At 44.1% G+C, this 17,608-nt stretch overlaps 2 protein-coding genes across 2 annotated transcripts in view; both read left to right on the top strand.

The window, feature by feature from the left end:
- The window catches only part of LOC308319836 (uncharacterized protein), a 116,034-nt gene that overhangs the window by 50,558 nt on the left and 47,868 nt on the right, over positions 1–17,608 (top strand). The gene's annotated exons all lie outside the window — the stretch shown is intronic.
- LOC308320040 (3-dehydrosphinganine reductase) lies at positions 13,471–14,622 on the top strand. The gene has a single exon (XM_080770341.1). The coding sequence runs from the start codon at positions 13,515–13,517 to the stop codon at positions 14,523–14,525; it is 1,011 nt and encodes a 336-aa protein (XP_080626467.1). The 5' UTR covers positions 13,471–13,514; the 3' UTR covers positions 14,526–14,622.

The raw sequence follows: 17,608 nt of genomic DNA, 5'->3' as shown, positions 1-17,608 counted from the left end.
ACTACTAAATGGGCAACGAAATTCGGTCGTCGGATCACATTACTGGGGGTTCGCGAGTGTCGGATAGCATTGTTCCAGTGAGGCAGAGGGCTGCTGCAGCAACTTCCACAGCAGCAGCTCAACTTTCGGACCTCCACCGGTGCATGCTTCTCCACCAGAGGTTCTTGGTTCTGGCACACCGTCACCGAATCAGGTAAAACGGGACAAATACCCAAGTAGCCTTTATAATGGCAAAAACCGCTCGTTTATGAGTGCATGGTTTCAGGGCAGGGACTGGCTGGGGACATATGTTGCATTTTGTTTCCCATGCAGGAAATTCCGTGCAGCATGTAATGGCAATGTTGAGACTACATTCACGTTGAAAGAATTTCGTAATTGGATGCACGCAACAGAATCAAACAAAGGCTTAAATAAGCATGCGCTCTCTAAAGAGCATTTAGACATTAGACATTTGGACATTTGCCATTTGCCTCCCGACATAAATACACTATATAGACTTGTTGTTTTTGGTTGGTGCATAAACCTTTACTCATATTCCCCTACCATGGAGGGGAACTACCCATGGAGATGGCGACATATAAAAGACACAATATGCCTAAATGCTCAACTATTTGTTGGTGATTAATGGTTGGTGCATCTAGGCTATAGTCTTTTTTTTCTACTTTCCTCCCGCCGTGGAGATGCTCATTGTGTTCAAATTGTGTTGTTGGTGCGATGCGATCGTGTTTCCACATGACAGTATATAGGCTATGTTTGTTTGTTTGTTCTGTTGGCTACAATAATTAGGCTATATTATTTGTTCTGGTGTATAATTGGAACCTATACTTGTAGCCCTTCTCCAAGCCTTTTGTGTTGTTTTATTGTATAGGCCTATGTGAGAGCTTAATTGCTATATATGGGTGTGAACTTGAAAAATCAAGTGCCCCCCTTGGAAATATGAATGCCCCCCTGCTGATTATTCCCTGGATACGGCACTGAAGGAAACACGCACACACAGAGGACTTAATTTAAGTCAATATATCATCAATATGCCGCACAAATAATGTTCAGGCACGCAGCACCAGTATCCGACAGTTTATTCATTGAATGTTCCCCCAAACAAATGAAAGAACAAAACAAAGTCAGTCCGAACGTCAGACAGTCACGGTCAGAGTGCTGTGTATTAAATCCCTTACTGACAGTTGATGACGCGGTTAGCGTTTCCTCATCATATGATCCGGGATGATCCACACAGTGTTAGCGACGCCAGCGCGAACCGGACGTCGGACGAGCAGCCACACTCCGTCGGGGAAATCACTAAACTCACTTCTTGGATGGGGTGGTGTTGACTATTCCCACTGCTGGCTACAAACTATGCACGGTTTGTCTCTCACAAGCCAGAGGTAGGCTACAAACGGACACTTCATTAAGACGATCATTAAGACATGTGAATCCCTTGGCTCCTTCAAAACTGCTCTCAAAGGGCACCTACGGATGGCTGCAATTCGAAACTGGCCTCTGTAAAAGCTGAATTTTTATCTGGATTGTACTATGTTTTTGTATGGACGTGGTGTTGGGTGCCTGCACATATGCACACATGGCATCAACGCATGGTGTTGTGTGCAGGCGCCCTACACTCTGTCTTTGTACTATGGATTGTACTATGTTTTTGTATGGACGTGGTGTTGGGTGCCTGCACATATGCACACATGGCATCAACGCATGGTGTTGTGTGCAGGCGCCCTACACTCTGTCTTTCGTTTTCTTTTCTTTTATCCCCCTGTTCCCCTCACTGTATATATATTTTTTTCCCTTTTCGCTTCCTATATGATGAATTCCTGTTCTGTTCTTTAACTACATAGAAGTGTCTATTTGTTTGTCTCTAAATGTTTTGATGAATTGAACAATGTGGACCCTGTTGTAAACAAGTGTAAGGCTTAATTGGGTCGTCCACTCACAGTTAACAGTCTTTGTATTGAGTTTGTGCTTGAAATGTACTGTAATTCTGCAAACTGTTAATAAAGATTTCAATCAATCAATCAATCAAGATCAGCGGGCGGCCGAGTTGACAGCTGTCAGTGTCAACAGCTCACTTCCTCAAGCGCGCTCCCGTTCCATTCATTCATTCTCGTAGCGTGTGTCTGCGTGATGTGCGTGTGCGTGCGTAGTAGAGTGTTAAAGGCGCGGAGCGCCACAAACTTAGTTTCTGAGCCATTCCCATTCCCGTTATTTATTTGCCATATTTCAGTTATATTTCGGGTTATATTGCCCCCGGAGTGACAGCCGGGCAGCTTTCATCACACATGTCATGAGCATTATCATCTGATCAAATATCAATAGCTGCTAGCTAGCAATCATTCATATTTCATAAGCTGTAGGCTATAATACAAATAGAAATAAATCCACTTGAATTAGATGAGGCTATTGTAAATGATTCACAGCACACTGCAGTGCACGTGCGTCAGTCATGGTAAATTGCAGACAGTTCATTATTTTCAATTTTTTACTAGCAAATCTTTTACACAAATAATAAAATGAAATAAATTCAAGGCAAGTATCATTATTCCAAATGTTTTCCAAGTTTTATTAAACGAAACTACATGACATCATGTACAGCATTGTTTTTATTACAATATCAATCGGAGACGACGGGGCTTTCTGTTGAACACTGTAATTATGTCGTCATAATTCAGTTTGTCAGTTTCTTCCCGTTCAAATTCCCGACAACAGGGACAAATTATTGAGACGAGAAGTTGACATTGAAGTCCGTAGACAGGTTTTGATGCGGTTTACCGTGGAAAATAGCCTTTCAACCGTGCAGGATGTCATTGGTAGAGTGACGAGTGCCTTAACCATGTTGTGTATGCCAGTGAAGCGTCGCATGGCGTATTATCCAGCACATTAATACGTTTTGGGAACTCCTCTCCCGCATCAGACTTACGTTTCAGATACTGCGTGTTAGGGGTGCAACGGTTCAGTTACACCTCGGTTCGGTTCGTACCTCGGTATGGGGGCCACGGTTTCGGGTCGATTTCGGTACATGTTTTGCATAAAAAGAACAAGAAATTTTACTATTTCCAAAATTGTTTTATTTTGCTTATAAGCAAATTCAAGTATGACAAAAACAATAAACATTTTAAACTGTTAAAGTGCCTCTGGATACACTACAGTGACAGTAGCAGGGGTCATTGCCATGCTGGCTTGTGGTGGACATTGGCAAGCCAAATATACGCACAGGCATACAAGTACCGTGTGGCAAACCAGGGGAAACAGCCAGGCCTATTCCCCACAGAATGAGGCTGGGGGAGGTGATAGAGGGAGTATATCACCCGGTACAGGTATTGCAACCAATGGGAGCCTGGACATGGACGCACCTGCAGCCAGTAAGGCAATCACCAGAAGCTGTTAAAGAGCCGACGCCCAAGCTGTCTGGTGAGTGAATTTGAACTACTGGAGGAGTGAGGAAGGAGGCATCTCTCTGTGCATGAGGAGGCTGGTATGTCGTATGAGGGAGATCTCTCAAGCCGACTGAACTCCTCAAGGGAGAGCCTACAGCACCCTCCCCCAACTAAAAGTCACTAGCTCTCTCTCTGCTCTACCCACAGGACTGCAAGTGACTAGAAGCCTAAGCCCATGAGAAGAGGAACCTTATGTTGATGTTTTGCCCCGTTTTCCCCTTTCCCTAAGACTTTAAATAAAATACAATTTAAGTTAATGTTGCCTCTGACTCCGAGCCTCTTACTTTATTGTGAATCTGTACCTATTCTCCCCTGGGTTGCCACAACCGGTATAACAAAATTAGCACACACACACACACACACACTCAAATTATTTTATTTGGATCTGCACAAGAGGCGTAATACAATAGACCCAAACACTGATTGTTATAGTTTGTGAGTTGGGTTCTTAATAATAACAGACGAACACACTGGAGTATATTGTAGTAGCAGGTCCAGTTTACTGGGTAGAATATCAGAATGAAATACAACAGGCATGAGCAGTCGATCACACAACAGTCCGTGCAGTACTCTTAATAGAACACCGAGTACAATCTATCACACTGATCAGAATTAGGTTATACATTATATGGTCCAACCAGATATAGCTGCTGCACATGCTTAACACACAGAGGGAAAAGAAGGAAAAATATATATATATATATGTGACCAAATGGACACTGATAATATATTGGAATAAATCAATGTGACTACGCCACTCTCTTTAAGGGGAGAGACCCTGAACCAACCATACATTTACTGTTACTGTGGTGACCCAAACTCAGGTTAACAAGACAACAGAGGCTTTTTGTGTGTACAACCATTGAACACTTTATTTAAATAAGCAGAATGTTTATCAACAATACGATGTGTGTACCAACACTCTCATCGACCGGGGACAATAAGTATAATAATAATAATAAGCACTCAGCACACTGCTAAAACTAATAGTCCACTACAAAGGTTAAAACCACTGCGGCTTAATATGCGCACACACTAATACAAGTACACTCGTTAACACACTACACACTTAGAAAAGGGGGGAACGGGAACAGCACGGTCATTATTGTGAAGGTACACAGCTCGGACTATGACGATAAACTGGTGAGGCACTTGAGTAGCAACTATCAGTAAAATAAAATACAGGAGAAGAGCAGCGGCTGCCTGCTGACCACGATGTGTGTCACCAGTCAGCCTACAATATACAAAAATATCATTACTCCCTGAGCACCATCATCATTACAAATAACACATACAATGTACTGGCAAGCCCATCTTCCTACCTATAGGCCGAGGCATGTACACCCACGGCAGGAGCATGGGCTGACCAGGGTCTGGGTCTGTCTGGTCTGTCTACAACATGATACAGAAAAGCATATTATTTACACATCACAAGACACCCTGTGGATCTAGTCATAAACCACCGTGCTGGGTAAATGCACTCAACTAGTATGTACATGAACCTCTGGTTGCTAATAAACAACGTAACATAAGTTAACTCCTACCTATAAACTCTTGTTAACGTGCATACATAGTAGCTGCTGGTTCCTAGCCGTCCTGCTGCACAGCACCACCAGAACTGTGGAGTGCAGTGACAGTGATAAGTACGTATAAACTGACTCATGACCAGGGGCGCAATAGGCTAGGGGACGGAGGGGACGAATCCCCTGCCAGCGTCACATTGGTCCCCCCCAAATTAGTTTGGGGGTCCCCCTCTGGCTGGGGGGTCCCCCCCCTTTATCCCCCCTGGCTCCAAAGTTATCTTAGGAGTAATACTTGTGAAATCCTGCGTTCATAAACGCGATATATTTTAAAGGGTATATTTGATCCACCCCTGTCTAAATCCCAAAATGGTTTGGCCCATCTACCTTTTTTGGAAGTTGTTACACCGCCATCAGTGACCCAATGTGCTTTGCACTCTGTGGTGATTGCGTAATGATTCTAATAATACAGGAACAGGATTCAATAGATCACCAATTTTGGTGTCACACACAACTTTTGGTAACGTCTAACGTATATTGACTAGATCGATAGGAGATTAATGAATATACTTTATCCTCTACTCTAGTACAGTGCAGGTTCCCAAACCTTTTCGTGTCAAGGACCCCCAAATGGACACGTATTAGCCCGCGGACCCCCTCCCCCCATTTGAAGAGAAGAGAAGGACCCCCATAACAGAAGATTTATATAGCAGTAGCAGTGATTCTCAACCCGTTTCATTTCAAGGACCCCGCTGCGTCCACATGACATGCCACAAGGCTACATATTTAAAACATGCGAACCCAGTCTGCTCTCCTGAAAACTGCCCAGGTGTTGTACATTTTATATAGAATAGGCTGACTTACAGATGGTCAGTGAGTTTTGACCTGTTTTAGGCGCTGCTGATAATGTGGTTAAACTTTTACGTTTTGAGACACATGGGAGGAGGAGGAATCACAGCCACTGCCAGGTAATTCATAATAATAATAATAACTGTGCCAAAGCAGTTTTGTATGTGCATTGAGTCACTGGAACAACCTCTCTGTAGTCCGACCCTAACCATAACCCCACGTTTTGGTGGTTAGACCCCCCCATCCCCCCCTCCCCTAGGGTGGTGGGGGGGACGGGGGGGACGGATTTTTCGGCGGCGCCGCGAAGCGGCGCCGCTCTATTTCCCCCCCTAGCGTTCGGTCAGTGTTGCGCCTCTGCATGAAACAAACAAAATAAAGCATAGCTCGCATTGCAACATACCTGTTTTAGTCAAGTTTGGGCGCACGGTGCTGGCCACCGATGTGCGACGCTAGCCCCGGACTGAACCACACCCCAGTGACGGACGAGAACAAACGCGACTCTCTGATCTCACGAGAGCTTCTCTGGCCATATAAAGGCTGTTGCTGCCGCCTGTTCTGAGCTCCCAGGTCCTAAGGTCCCACCTCTCGCATATATAGCACATTGTTGACATACTATTACTTGACACTACTAGACAGGATGTATGTTTGTTTTGGGATTTTTTAAGCCACCTAGGGATAAATGAAACAATGCCTTCTCCAGACAGACTGACTGCCCTAGTAGCTGAGACAGAACACACACACACACACACACACACACACACACACACACACACACACACACACACACACACACACACACACACACACACACACTGTATAAAAGGAGGTAGGTACAAAAGGTGCACATTAGCTTTGGCCAATGGCAATAAAACAAAATTAAAAAAGTGCTTCAGTAGTACTATAGGCTCATTAGACTACTGTATAAGTGTATACATTCAAGATGTAGGGGAAACATTCAAATAAAAATGGGCACCAGCAAACAAAATAGCCTATTTTAAAGTACTTCAGTACTAGTATAATGGCTATCTATTCTTAAACATATAAAAAATAAAAAATAAAAAAAAAAATAATATCTCTCAGCTGTTTGTTCTCTATTCATTAAATTGTAAGGTTCTTCTGTAAGAAGACAAGCTTGTCAACATTCTCAGGTTGAAGGCGAGAGCGACATGCACTAACAATGTCCCCTGCGGTGGAGAACACTCTCTGCACTTGGAACAGAGGTTCCAGAGACACAGAGGTGACGACGTGCAGCTTTTGCTACATGGGGGAACCTGCTCTCGTTGCTCTTCCACCAGGCAAAAGGATCACTATCAACATTGATGCAGTCCGCTGACATGTATGATGTGACTTCCTCCTCAATTAACTGGGAATGGGGCTTGACCTGGTTCTGTGTTTTGAAGACGTCTCCAAATAGCTCTGCCATGGCTGTCTTCTTCTGGGGAGGAGGGGAGGATGGATTCCGTCCCTCTGTGGATCCCTCTGTTGGCCTCGCCTCTGGCTCTGCTTGACTCTGCAAGAATAACAGGTGTTTTAATATATATTCAATTACATTTTTATTAAAGTGTCAAGTCTCAAGACACTTTAAATAAATTAATAACTAACAGCTAATCTAAATAAATGTACATTCTGTTTCTGAGGACCACAATTGAAATAAGCTATCATCTCATGAATAACATGACAGACATGTATTCTGCATTTGCATCAATACAAAATATAATAATAATAATAATAATAATAATAATACAACAATACAATTATATGCAATCATAAAATCACAAAAACAAAAATAATACCTGCTGTTCATTCTCCAGGATTTCTGTGATGAGGTCCCAGCTGTAGAGTCTGTCACAGGATGGGTCATCTAGGGATGGCAGGGATTTAAACCTGGGGTCCAGGAGGTACTTTTGGAGATCAGGGTCATTGTACCTTTTTTGCACGTCTTTTATAATCCCTGCTTTGGCATCTCTGATTGTTGGGGTGTCCTTAGGCTGCTGTGGGTCTAGTGTGTGCTCACGGTCTGGAGCCATGTCGTTGATAATCTTTTCTTTCAGAGGGAAGATCATTGATACGGTGGGGTGTGTTTCACTACTCATGAGAATTGTCATAGTCTTGAGTGGTTTGAGTAGTTCAACAAATTGTTCTCAAATTAGCTGCTCATCATCATTCAACATGGCCATGTCCTTTGTGACATTCTTCTTTACAGCCGGGTCCATTAATGTAGAGTAGATGGCAGGCTGCTGTTCAAGATAACGTTCCAACATGTCATGTGTTGAATTCCAACGAGTGTTGACGTCATGGATTAACTTGTTTTTTTTAATCCAAATTTAACGATCGTTGTCTCTCGGTCAGAACAGCGGCAGCTGTGGTGCTTTTGTGGAAGAAAGATACAACTCTCCTTACCTTCCCAAGGAGTCGTGACACCGTGTTGCCTGCCACTGCCTTCTTGGCTAAACGGTGTGAGCAAAGCAGCCGATATGTGGCCCCAGTTGCTCGGCTTCATTAATCGCGTTCACTATATTTGAAGCATTATCTGTTGTAACTGGGATGGTTATGTTTGGCCGTTCCAACTTCCATTCGGTCACTGCTTTGTGTGTGTCTATCGGCGATAGTTTCCATAAGCCATACAGCACTGATTCAGAGAGATACAAGAAAATAACCCATGCAATAGGGATGTGGATTGCTAAAGATATGCAGCCATTTTCCGTGGTTGAAGATGTTGGCTTTCGCCACTTAATGAAAACGGTCGACCCACGTTACATTGTACCCTACCGTACTCATTTCACCACCAAAATAATTCCTGGCATCTATAATAAGGTGCGCGAAGGCATTGAAGAAGATTTGGCTAACACACAAAGCCTCATGCTGACCACAGATGGGGTTGGACCCCCCGGGCTACAGAGAGTTACCTCACCGTGACGGTCCACTAGATGTCGGATTGGGAAATGAAGAGGGCAGTCCTGCAAACTCGCCCCATGGGGCGAGTTTCTTCAATGCCTTCGCGCACGTTATTGTAGATGCCAGGAATTATTTTGGTGGTGAAATGAGTACGGGAGGGTACAATGTAACATGGGTCGACCGTTTTCATTAAGTGGCGAAAGCCAACATCTTCAACCACGGAAAATGGCTGCATATCTTTAGCAATCCACATCCCTATTGCATGGGTTATTTTCTTGTATCTCTCTGAATCAGTGCTGTATGGCTTATGGAAACTATCGCCGATAGACTGTTGTTTTCTCGCTGGCGTTACCTGCGGGGCTGCTGGTCTGCTCCGAGAGAGCTTTACCTCTGGGTGGTGACGCTGGAGATGCGCCCCCATGTTGGAAGTGTTTCCATTTGCGTACGGGATATGCTTATATGGCCAGGGCACTAAGGCCCGGACACAGAACACCAGACTATGCCACTCTGGGAGTTTCACCCAAAGAATATATGTACAATAGCCCACTGGGCAATGATAAAAAGGGGGAGCAGAGATGTGTAGTTCCAGTGGAAATATATTGCTTTATTACGTTTACTACAAAATGTTCATTAAAACGTGACTTTAATCAAAGGGTCGATATCTAAAATGATCTAAAAATGGCAATAGCCTGCAAAGCTTAAAACCTGTATACCAGTAGCCAGGGGGAGTGCCGTGGTGTCCTTACGGACAGGAGGATTAAGGCAGGGAGTGAGGGGAATGAGGGGAAAGGTCACCGCCACCAAGAGAGCGCACACTTCACATCAAACACTGCAAGAAAAGAGAAATATAATTAATTATACACAGCACATTAAACCCACATTAAACAGATAGCATGCACTATAACTAAACACCCAGACAACATGACCCACCACCTGTCGGGACTACAACACAGCACCCTTAGCTACTGGCAATACTATAGACTGCTAGGCAGAGCCCAATACTACATTACCCGTTATGTTCAATCAAGCATTTATCAAAGGAAAGGGGGCATTAAGTCTGAGATACTTGGAACAGGGCTGGTTTGCACCAAACAATAAACTAAAATAAAACAAAACTAAACTAAATCATGAACAAATTAACTAGGACAAAAACAGCAGCAGCAAGGCAGCAGCAGCAAGGCAAACCAGCCTAACAAGACAAAAACATATGATTAATAACTTTGCGATTTGAACAATGTAAAATCATTAAATCCAGCAGCGCAACTGCCTTACCTCTCGAAGATTAAGCACGCACGTATATTTTAGGCGGAGGACACCCGGCGTGGGCCACCTAGTTCTGGATGAGTCGGCAAAAAGAAAAGATTAATTACTATATTTAAATAATTAGCCGACCACATCCAAATCTCTACTATAACTCCGCCTCACCTCCGTCAACAGCACCTACACCCAGGGCAGACGTGCCCACAGCACGAGAGGACTGAATGACAGGACCACAGAAGCAGGGGTCTGCCGAGAGCACCTGCAGAGTTAGGGCAGTACTATATTAAGTATAAAGGACGCCAAGCAGCGACAAACATTAAGTGTACCCAAGTGCAGGTACCATATCCCGAGACGCTCTTGCCTACGACCCCCCGCACAAATAGACAAACAATGTCAACTGCACGCCAGCCGCTCACGGCTCCCATTAATCAGCCTGACAAGGATGTGGGCGTTGCGTTGCTAGGGGCAACCCGTAAAGCTCAACCCACTACACTTAAAACAAAGCTTGCATACAGTGTTAGTAGCTGTACTCAACAGCAAAACCAAAATGCTCCCACACCGCAGATTTGAACGAAGCGGGTACTTCTTCAAACTTAACTCGGCCTCGCTCTCGCTCGGCAGCTCTCTGAGTTTCGGCTCAGGTTACACACGGGCAGTGGGGTGGGGGGGGGAGCTCGACAGTGATTGGATATTAGTTTACTCATGGGGCGGGGGTTTCTTTCTGTAGTACAGCAGCATGCTGTCTCTGCCTGTGAGTCTGTGTGCGCTCCGCTCCAGCTGTAAGAAATTAATTAATGCAAACCGAAATAGCGCGGTTCATTAGAGCCCATTGAACCGTGTATGCTGTACCGAACGGTTCGGTTTTAAACAGAAAACCGTTGCACCCCTACTGCGTGTAGACTGTCCAGTCAGCTTCACTGACAGCTAAATCATAATGGTCAAATTATTTTCCCGCAAATGTATTGGACTTTGGCTGGCATGCAGCAGCGGCACGCCCAAAACCGTAAGTGTCTTCTTGAAAACGGTTGTCCATCTCCGTGATTTGACGGTCCAGCATCTCATTCCACAACTGCCTCAAATTGTCATTTTTAATTGGGGTAGATTTACCGAGTGAACATGTAACCACAGACACAGAGGGATCTAACCTTGCAGGCAATCTCCTCGCTCGGACACTACCGACATCCCAATTTGCAATGTCGTGTGTCGTGTTGTGTCATCAAGTCATCAGTTCATTTGATGACTTTATTGAAGTCATCTGTATTGTTCCTGAACTTTCTAAAATTTGATTTAAGGCCCTCAATCAAATGCGTGCAGTCTGCGACAGAGTGGACGACTGCAGTCCCTTTGTTGCACTATCAGACACATCAAACAACATTCCAAATGTCACCAATAGAAAGAGAAACTGTTTGGTCTGAATCTGTTGCAGAAGAGCTCCTGCCTGCAGTTTAGTTGCTGCACAGTTGCTTTCGGAAAATTCTGCAAGTGTTTCCAAGATCGCATCAAGCAAAGTTAACACCTTTCTAACTGACCCGACTTGGAGCTCCACCTTGTGTCCACTGACTGTTCCATAGCTCCATGGGCTGCCTGCCTGGGTGCAACTCCCTCTAAACGTCTACAAACCGTGCATGACGGCTGCTACCAGTCATAAATGCGTGTAAACTGTTCAGTGTCTCCAAAAACATAGCCACATGTCCACACCCTTTTGCAACACTGCAGAGAACTAGATCAAGGCGATGGGCATTGTAGTGCACATACACTGCCTTTGGGAAAGTGTGTTTAAGAATAGCTTGCACTCCTGCATGGCTACCCGACATCACAGAGGCACCATCAAAACAGAATCTGACACACAATAATGGATCTAAATTGAAAGGTGCGACCAACACCTGCAGGATTTTGTCTGCAATTCCAATCGTACTCATGTCGGCTGTATCCAAAAACCCTACTGCTCGTTCCTTGACCATTCCATCTTTCACATACCTAAGGCACACAGCAACAAGTTCTTTTTTGGACATATCTTTACACTCATCTGCCATTATGGCATACTAGTTGTTTGAAACAGAGCCATCTTTGTTTTGTTTTGCATGCAAATCATCTTTTATCTTTTGGAGAAGGAGTAGCTCATTTTGTATGTCTGAGCTCAACATTTGAGCATTTTTATTTAGCTGACCAAGGCGAGTTTGAATATCTGCATCATATTTTTTTAGCACATCAAAAAGTGACGTGGAGTCAACCAATAACAAAGAAGCAGTTTACGTCTTGCTTGTGTGTGCGCGTGCGTGCATGTGCGCGCGCATATCACTCCCGTCTCCCATAAATTCCATAGCAACACCAGCGCCTGTGTGTGTGTGTGTGTGTGTGTGTGTGTGTGTGTGTATTTATCACTCCAATTGCTTTTAACTGTGTTTTTGTACTGTTTTTAACCTGTAGGGCGACCTTGAGTGCCCTGAAAGGCGCCTTATAAATAAAATGTATTATTATTATTATTATTATTATTATTGTAACAATAACCAATAATATATATATATATAGGCATATACCGGTATGCCTATATATACACACATAATATAGGCCTAATATAATTGATCGCAATTATATTATTATTATTATTATTATTATATGATTATCGAAGGTTAACTATATCGTACGTCACCCAAAATCCCCATACATGGGGAAAACTATTGTGCCCAAGTCTTGTGACATCATTATGACATCATCAGGGATGATAGTAAATCAGGGATTATATAGTAAATGCGACCTGCTATGGAGATCCTGATGTCATCAATATTTGCGAACGCAGTGAGCACTTACTATGAGACCTAGCAGATCATGTCTGTCTGTGTGTGTGTCTGTCTGTCTGTCTGTCTGTCTGTCTGTCTGTCTGTCTGTCTGTCTGTCTGTCTGTCTGTCTGTCCCGCTATACGTCCAAATATGGAGTGTGTTGCATCATCAGCTCCATATATGGGCACAAAAGGGGCCAGGTCCACATATACAGTAACAGCGGGACAGACGGACAGACAGACATGATCTGCAGGGTCTCAGCTGCGTTCGCTTCCCGCGTTTGCGCGTCTTACTGGTTGCGAACGCAGTGAGCACTTACTATGAGACCTAGCAGATCATGTCTGTCTGTGTGTCTGTGTGTGTGTCTGTCCCGCTATCCAAATATGGAGTGTGTTGCGTCATGAGAAACATGTCAGTCAGTGACTCCGTCGCACCACCATATATGGCCGTCAGTCCGTCACGCCTATATGTGTCCATACGACACTGTCAGTGAGGGAGAAGACTGGATCATCACCTAGAATAGATCATCACGCTCCATAAATGGAGCTGACCTGTTCTGACATTCCATATGTTGATCTGACCTCATCAAAAGCCAGTACACTCAATACACCAGCTATACCAGCTTGGCTTTGCTGGTCTGTCCAGTCATTAGACCAGCTAAGTTCAGATGGTAAGCTGGTTTTTGTTGGTCAGTCCACCATTTGACCATCTACCAGCTTGGCTGGTCACCGATTGGCTTTTCATCAATTCCTGGTGGCTTCTTCTGCCATTCATTATGCTTCTGGTCGTCGCAGCATTCATCGTTGCCTTTGTGTTACTGTTGTACATGATATCGCCTCTCATTAGTCCCAAACCTCTGAAACTGAACGGGGCCCATGTCGTGGTGACTGGTGGATCCAGTGGGATAGGAAAGTGCATTGCTATGGAGTGCTACAAGCAAGGAGCTTTCATCACTTTGGTGGCACGGGACGAGACCAAATTAGTTCAAGCTAAGAAGGAGGTGGAGAAATGTGCTATAAATGACAAACAGGTGGTGCTCTGCATATCTGTGGATGTTTCCAAGGATTATAATCAGGTGGAGAGTGTGATAAAACAGGTTCAAGAGAAGCTGGGACCTGTGGATATGCTGGTATGCTGTGCAGGAACATCCATTTCTGCAAAGTTTGATGAAGTGGAGGTGGAGCTCTTCAAAAGTATGATGGAGGTGAACTACCTCGGCAGCGTGTACCCAACACGGGCCGTCATAAACACCATGAAGGAACGCCGGATGGGACGCATTATGTTCGTGTCCTCACAAGCAGGCCAGATTGGCCTGTTTGGCTACACTGCCTACTCTCCTTCTAAGTTTGCTCTCCGTGGCCTGGCAGAGTCACTGCAGATGGAGATGAAGCCATACAACATCTATGTGACTGTGGCCTACCCGCCTGACACAGATACTCCAGGACTCGCAGAGGAGAACAAAACAAAGCCACTAGAGACCAAGTTAATCTCTGAGACCTCTGGGGTTTGTCAACCAGAGCAAGTGGCCAAGATTTTCGTTAGGGATGCTGTGCAAGGCAACTTCAACAGCTCTGTGGGCCCTGATGGCTATATGCTTTCAGCACTCACCTGTGGAATGTCACCTGTTACTTCCATCACTGAAGGCCTCCAACAGATAGTGACCATGGGATTGTTTCGGACCATCGCCCTCTTCTACCTGGGGAGCTTTGACAGCATTGTGCGCCGTTGCATGATCCAGAGAGAGCAGTCCAAAGCAGCCGATAAAGCATCCGATAAGAGGGAGTAATACTTTGAAAGCACCCCTTACCCCACTTCATTTCACCGTCTCCCCTCCTTCTATTATAGCCACTGGAGGAGACCAGCTACACACATCCACCCCCACTCCCTAAAATATTAAATGTCATAGCCTACTCCTTAAGAGTATAATACTCTTAAGGAGTAGGCTATGACATTTAATATTTTTGTATTGCCAGAGAAAGGACATGCTCAAAGACCGCAGTGGGCCACTTTGTCAGAAACCCACTGTGGATAACATCCCACACTTCTCCTGGGATGCCACATTGGGCTGGGGAGATGAAAAGGCTCCAGTAACGATGACGTTTTTGAGGTCAATGTTCCCTGAGGCAGCGAATATCAGGACCCACAAGTTTGCTGGTGGCAGGAGAAATGTAAGGTAAGATGAGTTCAAGGTCGAAATGATTCTTCCTATCTGAATTTGTATGTAAGCAATATATTATTTTTTAAATTAATGTTTATATATATTTTAAAGAAAGCTTACAGACAGAGGAAGAGGCACAGCCGATCATAAATAAGCGTTTGGGGATGGTCCTTTCCACTGTGCTCTTCACATCATGTGTGATGAGGCACAACTTCATCCAGGCCTGTGTAGGGGTCGAACTATGGAGACAAGGCTGTACCATCAATGCATTTAAAATGCTTAATGCACTTGGTACAAGCCAATCCAAGGATTCAGCACGGAGTCATGTTGACAAGATTCGGCGTGGCCATGATGCACAGATCATGGAATGGAAAGCTGCTGTTGAGGTATTATAACATTTGTACTAACAGTATTTAATTAATATAATGTTATAGCTGACAGAAGAATGAAAAATGTATTACATTGACTAATTGTCTATTTGTGGTTATTGCCTTATTCATTCAGAACACCCCAAATAGAAGACGGCAGCTGTTCACCCCACAGAAGATGTCCTATTCTCTATGCTGGGACAATGTTCAAGTAATCATTTTAAATTTTCATTTATTGTATTGAATATCAATATCATTACGCCTTTGATTGAAATACTGACACTTTCTGTGTGGAGTTTGCATGTTCTCCCCGTGTCCCCTAGGGTAGGTACCGTCACAAAAACATGCAGTAATCCTGGTCTCTAAACTGCCTCCCCCTGGCCAGCCGGGGCGCTTGATGGAGGGGAAAGGAACTGGTTGGGATAACGTGTTCCTTCCACGCGCTACGTCCCAACCAGGGAAACTCCCCCCTGTCAGGTGTAAAGGAGCAACTTGGACACTCAGGCATGAAGGGAGCACGAGTTAAGTCCGTTGCTCTCCCCAGGTTGGCGGAGGGTGTGTAGAGCCCAGGATCACAGTAGATGATTGGCACAGGGGTGAAAACTGGGTTACAAAATCGTGGGATAAAAAATATATTAAAAAAAATAAAAAATACTGTGATACAATATATAGTTAGTTATTAGATGAGTCATATAATTAATATAAAGTATTGAGTAATGCAATTGTGTTCTACAGATTTCTGTGCATGGGCGACACCACTCAAAGGATCATGTCAATCATTTCAATGTCAATGAATTTTGCCCACAAAAACAAGGTGGATTTTAGGCATTTCCCACTAAGGTCCTACAAAGACAGCAGGAGAAATCTCCCCACTGCTTTTGATGTCATTATCTCCAGCTACCCTTACTGTCTCTGTATGGAAGGTAGGCTCTTGTGTTTTTAATATTACAGTGGGCAGTACTTTATGAAATGGTTTTATAGAATCCTCCTCTAGTCAAATGATCTCAGCTCTGTCATTAAAGTAAAATCAATAACAATACTAATACAATTCTACAGAAAAAGAAGAGGAGTTGATCCGTTGCTGTAGTTAGTGGAAGGCACCGTGGTTCCACCTGTCTTTCACTGACCTGGAAGCAGCACCTGATGGGGACTGGTACTGCTCTGACAGTTGTGGCAATGATGGCACTTTTGCCTACTGTGTCTGCCATGAACGCTTGGGAGGGCAAATGGTACAGTGCCACAAAGGTCACGACTGCCTTCGGTCAGAGTGGTACCACCTGAAGTGCTTGGGCAATATCGCACCTGCAGACACTGAAGGTAAACATCATCACTGATCCTCAAACTTTAAAAACATCATTGTTTGCACTGATGACTGATTAATGTATACACTGTTGGTTTTTAATTTACTTGTTTGCACTCATTTGTGGACGGGCCTGCCATGATTAATAGCTGGAGGATGGACCTGGTACAGTTCTGGGAATACAAACGCTGGAAGTACTTGGCCATTGCCACAAGCTCCTGACTGGTTAGTAAACTTTTAAGCAGATAACTTGAATAACACTAATGCACATTCATGCTCCTGCCAAGATTTTCTTGGCAGACCCCTTGTCCCTCTCAAAAATATGTATTAACCAATTTGGACCTGGTGAATGAGTTTATAAACGGAGAGTTTAAAGGTAAACACAGTACAGCTTTTTATTAAGTGTCTCACACTAAACTATTTGAATAAAAATATAAATTATGCAGTCAAAATGTACTGTCTGGTGACAGTTGGACACATGCAAAATGGCTAAGGTATAACACATGGGCTCAAAGCCTCAAAGAAAAAGGCTGGTTCAATTGTCTCTCTTCACGGTACCTGAAAAGAGTACTCCAATAAAGACCTAATAATAATAGCTAATAAAATAATATTTTTTTAAATAAGAAAGCAATGTTGCATTGACATATTTACACCATAACTGTCTGCATATATCTCCCCTCAAAAGAAATGCTGAAAAAGTCAGGTGGAAGGTACACTGACACCCAAGTTGTGCAGTGTGCCCAGATGTACGGTGATTTCGGGAAAGACATGCAATGCATCCTGTCAGCATCTGGACTTGGCCAAGCAGCAGCCCCCATCACCACCAGCAAGGGATACAGGAAGAGAATGACAGCAGACATCGCAAAGCCAAGAGCTACGGGCATGATGAACTGTTCATCTACCCGGAAGGTCCCATGAAGGGTTTCCCACTTTCACCTGCAAAAAGGACATTCGAAAGCCAGAGGAGATGGGACAACACATCAACAAATTGAACAAACAGATTGATAAGTGGGACAGGTTGAGGAAGAGGAGACAAGGTATGA

The sequence above is a fragment of the Protomyctophum bolini genome, assembly GCF_963924005.1.
Source record: "Protomyctophum bolini genome assembly, chromosome: 8".
NCBI classification, from domain to species: Eukaryota; Metazoa; Chordata; class Actinopteri; order Myctophiformes; family Myctophidae; genus Protomyctophum; species Protomyctophum bolini.
This window is presented reverse-complemented; position numbering and strand designations above follow the sequence as displayed.